The sequence below is a fragment of the Alosa pseudoharengus genome, unplaced genomic scaffold (genome assembly GCF_046254945.1).
Source record: "Alosa pseudoharengus isolate Yale_2024_CS ecotype anadromous, Long Island Sound unplaced genomic scaffold, YU_APseudo_1.1 YU_APseudo_1.1_scf_5, whole genome shotgun sequence".
Lineage (NCBI taxonomy): Eukaryota > Metazoa > Chordata > Actinopteri > Clupeiformes > Clupeidae > Alosa > Alosa pseudoharengus.
Window position 1 is genome coordinate 37,346,568 of NW_027468837.1, and position 7,500 is coordinate 37,354,067.

The window sequence follows — 7,500 nt, forward strand, 5'->3', positions numbered from 1 at the left end:
TGCTTGCATGTGTGCTGTTGCCAACAAATGCAGTTTGATTCCTTAGTGTCAGAGCGTCTTGATTCACTGTATTGCAGCAGTCTGCAGGTTAACCTACACTTGAGCAAGATGTCCACAGATTGTGTGTGTGTGTGTGTGTGTTTGTGTGTGTGTGTGTGTGTGTGTGTGTGTGTGTGTGTGTTTCACTGTATTGTACTAGTCTGCAGGTTAACCTGCACTTGAGTGAGACGTCCACAGTTTGTGCTTGTGTGTGTGTGTGTGTGTGTGTGTGTGTTTGAGAGCCTCGACTCACTGTTCCTTTTTTACTCTGACCCTTCCCAGTGGGAGACATTGAGAGAGGAAGTTGCCCAAAGCTTGCGTTGTGTAACAGACAAGCATTTCTCCTGTGGCTGACGGGGGCGCGTTCAGGTTGTTTCCTAATCGTTTGTTATTTCCTAATCGTGCGCACAGGAAGGCCCATTCTGTCATCAGCATCACCATCAGTGCAGCCCTTGATAACATTCAGAAAGCGTGTGTTCATGATGAAGCGTGTGTTCATGATGAAGTGTGTGTTCATGAGCCATGAGGCCGCACTGCACACTGCCCAGACGCTGTAGAGAGGGCATTGGGTTCACAGCCATGAGGCCGCACTGCACACTGCCCAGACGCTGTAGAGAGGGCATTGGGTTCACAGCCATGAGGCCGCACTGCACACTGCCCAGACGCTGTAGAGAGGGCATTGGGTTCACAGCCATGAGGCCGCACTGCACACTGCCCAGACGCTGTAGAGAGGGCATTGGGTTCACAGGGATGCTGCTACAGGCTATATAGGTACATGAACATGAATCTGAAGAAGCAAACTGCGAAACACGTAAATAAAATCAGCAAAAATATATCCTCCAGTGTGCGATGTGTACGTGTTTTTGAAACTGAATGGTTCTACACTACATCCTCCACAAAGACACTGATGGGTTTTATATTAGAACTAATTGGTTCTGTATGTGTTCCACTGAGCAAGCATTGGGTTTTATATTAGAACCGAGCGGTTCTGTATGCACTCTGTAGTGCAGACATGGGGTTTTAGAACAGAGCGGTTCTGCATGCGCTGTGTAGAGCAGGTTTTGGGTTTTATATTAGAACTGAGCGGTTCTGCATGTGCTCTGTAGAGCAGGTTTTGGGTTTTATATTAGAACTGAGCGATTCTGCATGTGTTCTGTAGAGCAGGTTTGGGGTTTTATATTAGAACTGAGTGGTTCTGAATGTGTTCTGTAGAGCAGGCTTTGGGTTTTATATTAGAACTGAGTGGTTCTGAATGTGTTCTGTAGAGCAGGCTTTGGGTTTTATATTAGAACTGAGTGGTTCTGAATGTGTTCTGTAGAGCAGGCTTTGGGTTTTATATTAGAACTGAGTGGTTCTGAATGTGTTCTGTAGAGCAGGCTTTGGGTTTTATATTAGAACTGAGTGGTTCTGAATGTGTTCTGTAGAGCAGGTTTTGGGTTTTATATTAGAACTGAGTGGTTCTGAATGTGTTCTGTAGAGCAGGCTTTGGGGTTTATATTAGAACTGAGTGGTTCTGAATGTGTTCTGTAGAGCAGGCTTTGGGTTTTATATTAGAATTGAGTGGTTCTGAATGTGTTCTGTAGAGCAGGCTTTGGGTTTTATATTAGAACTGAGTGGTTCTGAATGTGTTCTGTAGAGCAGGCTTTGGGTTTGCTTTTGATTGGTGTCCAAGGGCACTTCTGCACATATGTCACATGAGCAGAGGTCAGCAGTGAAGACACATGGCATGCTGGCGTGGCAGATGAAGACCTATTAATGCAAAATCCTCATCAGTCACACAAACAAACATACACACACACACACACACACACACACACACATACATATATATAAACATAAACACACACACACACACACACACACATACATATAAACATAAACACACACACACACACACATGATAAATACATAATAAAGCCAGATTAATAGGTCATATCCTGGGCCACGGCACTTTTAGTTTGGTTGTGTGTGTGTGTGTGTGTGTGTCTGTCTCTGGGTGTGTGTGTGTGTTGATGTTGGTGTGTGTGTGTTAATGTTGTTGTCCCTCTCTCCGTCCCCCGTAGGAAGGAGCAGACGGTGTTGTCTCCGGTCACCTGCTGGAACCTGCTGCTGAGCCAGGTGAAGCGCGAGAGTCGCGACCACGCCACCCTGAGTGACCTGTACCTCAACAACATCATCCCGCGCTTCGCACAGGTCAGCGAGGACTCCGGACGCCTCTTCAAGAAGGTAAACACAAACAAACACAAACAAACAAACAAACATCCTGTACAAATACGCAAATACCTCCCTCAAACAAACACAAACACAAACAAACAATCAAACATTCTGTACAAATACACAACTACCTGCCTCCCACAGCAGTCTGCCTGAAATAGCCGCAGATGGGTAAACAGCGGTGCATTTGATTGGCAGCAGATGGGTAAACAGCGGTGCATTTGATTGGGCCCGTGCTTATGCGGAGAGATGCATATCATTTCCTGTGTGGATAGTCCACGGAGGTGAACACCATCCTCTTACTAGAAAAACAAGCACCTTTGTTTTCCCATGATCCTCTCTGTATGTGGTGGGAGGTCAGGGGTCATGGAGCAGTGGAAGGGCTGAGGTGTGTGTGTGAGAGGTGTGTATGAGATGTGTGTATGAGATGTGTGTGTGAGAGGGAAGAATCCTCCAAGCGCATCATCCTATGCGGTCTATCTCTCTTTCTCTCTCTCTCTCTTTCTCTCTTCCCCCCTCTCCTTCCTCTCTCCCCCCCCTCTCTCCCTCTCTCTCTCTCTCTCTCTCTCTCTCTCGCTCTCTCTCTCTCTCTCTCTCTCTCCGTTGACCTTCTCCAGGGTTAGTGTTTTCCTCTGTAGCTCAGTCACGGTGCGTGTTGTCTTGCTGAGCTCCATCAGGGTATCAGTTGCTCATTTGCATTGGTGCTTTCAGCATCTCCTGACCATCACTTGTGTATGGATGAGTCTGACTGTCTGCTTCTCAGGCCTACTGTTTATCTCCTCTGTGTGTGTGTGTGTGTGTGTGTGTGTGTGTACACTCATGTTTATGCTCACACAGCCAGACCACTTCCCCCTGTCTTCCCATAAAATGTAGAGTTCAGATTGTGTGTGTGTGTGTGTGTGTGTGTGTGTGTGTGTGTGTGTGTGTGTGTGTGAGGCGGTGAGATTGAGGCCCTTAGGTTGTCTAATTGCTATCTGTCTGCCCGGTCGAGAGAGGGGCGGTGTGTGTGTTTGCCCTGGTGGAGAATGGGGTTGTGTGTGTGTGTGTTTGCCCTGGTGGAGAAAGGGGCGGTGTGTGTGTGTGTGTGTGTGTGTGTGTGTGTTTGCCGCGGTGGCGGCGTCTGAGGACTCTCAGGAGTGTAACCTAAACTCTCATTTAAGGAACCAAAAGGACAACTTGCAGTCAGATCAGCACCACTGGCCTGACTCCTGACACAGCGCCGGCTAAACACAGAGCTACGTCTCCGACTCAGACAGCGCAGACATCTGAAAACCTCCGACTGGAATCCCTGCTGCAACATCAAAGTGCCCTGTACCCTACTTCCTGTGCCCTGTACCCTACTTCCTGTGCCCTGTACCCTACTTCCTGCCCACATTCTTTTGCCATTATTCAGAAATATCTGACTGTTGGGATGATCATTGCTTATGGCCCTGGGAAGGGATGGCCCATTTAATACAGTGGAACTTTCTGCAGCATTCTGAAGAGCCATTAGAACGTTAGTGCCTTGTGGTCACTTAGCAACGAGAGAGAATTTAGAACAGAATGGTTTTGTTCTGAGCAGCGCATCATGCCTTGCCACTGCGCTTTTGTTATTTTCAGTGTGATCCCCTCCGTGTTGACGCTCAGTTGTAGTGACAGAGCTCATTTAGCTCGCTAACGCGCACACCTGCAGGCTACAGTAATGTCATTAGCTGCCTTCAGACACGCTAGGCGCTAGTTAGCTCGCTAACGCCCACCCCCCCACTGGCTACAGTGATGCTATTAACCCCCACACACACTGCCTGCTAACAGTTAGCCCTGAGGTCCCGGCCACTAATCCGCCTAATTGCTCTGCGGTCTGAGGTGCCAGCTGTCAGGGCTCTCGCTCCAGCGTAGACGCCGATGCCATGCTAGCCTCCCCTGACAAGACGGCAGTCGTGGGACTATGTACTGTCTGAAATACAATGCAACACGATTTGTATTTTCATGTCCAAAATATTGCATTTTCTGCATATGAACTGCAAATACTTTTTTTTCCAGAGCTGCAGTCTTGATACTCAGAAATAGGGAGTTTTGACACTTGAAGTAGTTCGGCTATTTTGTGTAAGGGCCTCCATGGGGGGGGAGAGGTCTGCAAATGTGACTGGACCAGACTGGCCTCGGTATTCTCCTCTCTGTGAGCTTGCTGTTCCAGACCACATTGAGTTTAACATCAACCCTAACCTCAGGTGACGTGAGAGCAACATGGAGCCTTAATCAACTTTGCTTAGTCTACAAACCTGATGCTGTGTGTGTGTGTGTGTGTGTGTGTGTACCAGCACGTAAATGAGGAAATCAGTTTTACTTCTAATGAAGATGCTGAGGTCTCCAGAGGCCCAACACCATGTGACTGGGCTGAGACGGATTAATACTTAAGGTGATATAGGCAGAGGGACGTACGTGTGTGTGTGTGTGTGTGTTTGTGTGTGTGTGTGTGTGTTTGTGCAGATACATACAGACATATGTGAAACTTGAAGATGAAACCTGAACAAGCTCCACGTTGCCAGATGCCATAGTTGTTCCTGTCTGACCCTCCCTCTCTCTCTCTCTCCCACACACACACACACACACCTTACACACACACACATACACACACACACACACACATTCGGAGACAGAGTTTTAAAAAGCTTACATAATTTATCTTAGAAACCCCTGAACTCTTTGTACTTACACTCCCTCTTTCTCTCTCTCTCCCTCTCCCTCTCTCTCTCTCTTTCTCTCACACACACACACAAACACACACACACACACAAACACACAAACACAAACACACACACACACACACACACACACAAACACACACAAACACACACAAACACACACACACACAAACACACACACACAAACACACACACACACACAAACACACACACAAACACACACACACACACACAAACACACACACACACACACACAAACACACACACACACACACACAAACACACACACTGACACACACACACGTGTCCCATGTTGGGGCCCCTCTGTCCTAATGAATGTATTCATGAGAGTGTACCTGTCTAGACTGGCTGCGGAGGCAGGAATGCTGTGTGTGTGTGTGTGTGTGTGTGTGTGTGTGTGTGTGTGTGTGTGTGTGTGTGTGTGTGTGTGTGTGTGTGTGTGTGTGTGTGTGTGTGTGTGTGTGTGTGTGTGTGTGTGTGTGTGAGAGAGAGAGAGTACCTCTCCTCCGACCCCCTCAGCACTGTTGTCTGTCTCCTCTCTCCCAGACTGCAGCTCAGATAGTAATCAAGTTCAGAACCAGGCCCAGATCAGTGGGCTAGATGAATGTTCTGAACACACACACACACACACACACACACACACTCACACACACACACACACACACACACACACTCACATTCCAGAATGCAGAATGGTCCAGATCAGTGGGCTAGATGAATGCTCTCACACACACACAGAGAATTGCCCAGATGGTCAAACACAAGCACAGATAAACGCACACGCGCACGCACACACATACACTGACACACACACACTTGGAGGAGAGGAGATTGACGTCCTGCTTCCACTGATGCATCAGAGTGTGTGTGTGTGTGTGAGTGTGTCTGTTTGCACGCTCACGTCTGTGCCCTTGATTACTGGAGATTGTGTTTGAGCAACTTCGGAGACCACGGCATTTTTGCAGAGGGGCTGTATGTTTTTCTGTGCGGGTGCGTGCGTATGTGTGTAGATAGATAGATAGATAGATACTTTATTGAACCCTAGGGGAAATTCAAGGGTGTGTGTGTGTGTGGATTAAGAAGAGTGAAGCTTCACACACAGACACACCAGTAATACCACCAAATCCAATTTGGATACAGAGCAATTCTAGAGAAATATCATAAATATCAGATAGATGAATGCTCACACACAGACACACATTGGATACAGAGCAATTCTAGAGAAATTACATAAATATCAGATGACATTGTTCCACTTGGGAGATTTCAGATGTCCCCTCTGTGCATTTACCGTAATAACAGAAGGAAATAGTGCCCTGCCTGTGTTTGAGTGTGTGTGTGTGTGTGTATGTGTGTCGAGGAAGTGTGATTCTGCTCCTGGGATTTCCGACACTCAAGCTATTCTTCCTCTGGCAAAATATTTGAGTATAGTCAAAAAAAATAATCCCATGAAGATTCTCACAGTGATCATGTTGCCTCTAACAAAGGAACTTGCATCAGTTCGGTTTAGTTTGGTGGCAGAAGTGCAAATAAAATGGTAAAGTATGGCAATGTGATGTTGAGGGTGCAGATGGACGTGCCATTGGTCAAAGAGGTGACCATTCGTCCAGGTAATGCATAGAGGTTAGGTGACCACTCGTCCAGGTAATGCATAGATCCTTGAAAGCCTTGAATACGACGGTCATCTGTCACCTGCATTGCTTGCGCTGGTCCATATGTCCTGTTTCACAGACAGACATACACACAGACAGAGAGACAGACTGTCAGAATGCTTGGCATTAATTGATTGGCCTGACATTGGTGAAGTGGTCCAGGTGTCATTCTTGCTGTGACGGCAACAGTGAAGGGACAAAAAGGGACTTGAGTTGCCAGAGCGGAAGAAGCACTGGAAGCCTTGCATTCTCTGGCCTGGTGACAAGTGTCTCATTTGATCCAGGGGCGCTTGGGTCATGTCTCACACACACGCACGCACGCACGCGCACACACACAGACACACACACCACACACGCACGCACGCACGCACACACACACACACACACACACACACACACACACACACACATCTAGCTGTCTGTCTCCTGCCTCTTGCCAGCAGCTGTAAGATTTATGAAGCTCTCAGTGGAAAATCAATAGCACCACCTCTCCTCTGGGCAGCTCCACATAGCCCTCATGCCCTTGGTGTGTGTGTGTGTGTGTGTGTGTGTGTGTGTGTGTGTGTGTGCCACTGAGCTAAGTTACTGTGTGTGTGTGTGTGCTGTGTCTCTGTGTGTGTGTGTGTGTCTGCCACTGAACTAAGTTACAGTGTGCTGTGTGTGTGTGTGTGTGTGTGTGTGTGTGTGCGTGCGTGTGTGTGTGTGTGTGTGTGCCACAGCCGATGGGAAGTGAGAGTGAGTGAGTTGGGTCATGCTCTCTATTTGCCAACCAGAAGAAAAACCTCCAGAAGTCTTTGAGCTAAAACCACTTTGGACCGTTGGTGGCACAGACAGTCTTTCTGTCTTTCTTTCTGTCTTTCTTTCTTTCTTTCTTTCTTTTGTTCTTTCTTTCT

At 47.5% G+C, this 7,500-nt stretch overlaps 1 protein-coding gene across 4 annotated transcripts in view; it reads left to right on the forward strand.

Moving 5' to 3' along the window:
* srgap2 (SLIT-ROBO Rho GTPase activating protein 2) overlaps positions 1–7,500 on the forward strand; it is a 142,605-nt gene that overhangs the window by 80,860 nt on the left and 54,245 nt on the right. For all 4 annotated transcript variants that reach the window (XM_076268758.1, XM_076268759.1, XM_076268756.1 and 1 more), the window contains one exon: positions 2,103–2,265. In XM_076268758.1, coding sequence (XP_076124873.1) covers positions 2,103–2,265 — 163 coding nt within the window. The remainder of the gene's footprint in view (positions 1–2,102; positions 2,266–7,500) is intronic.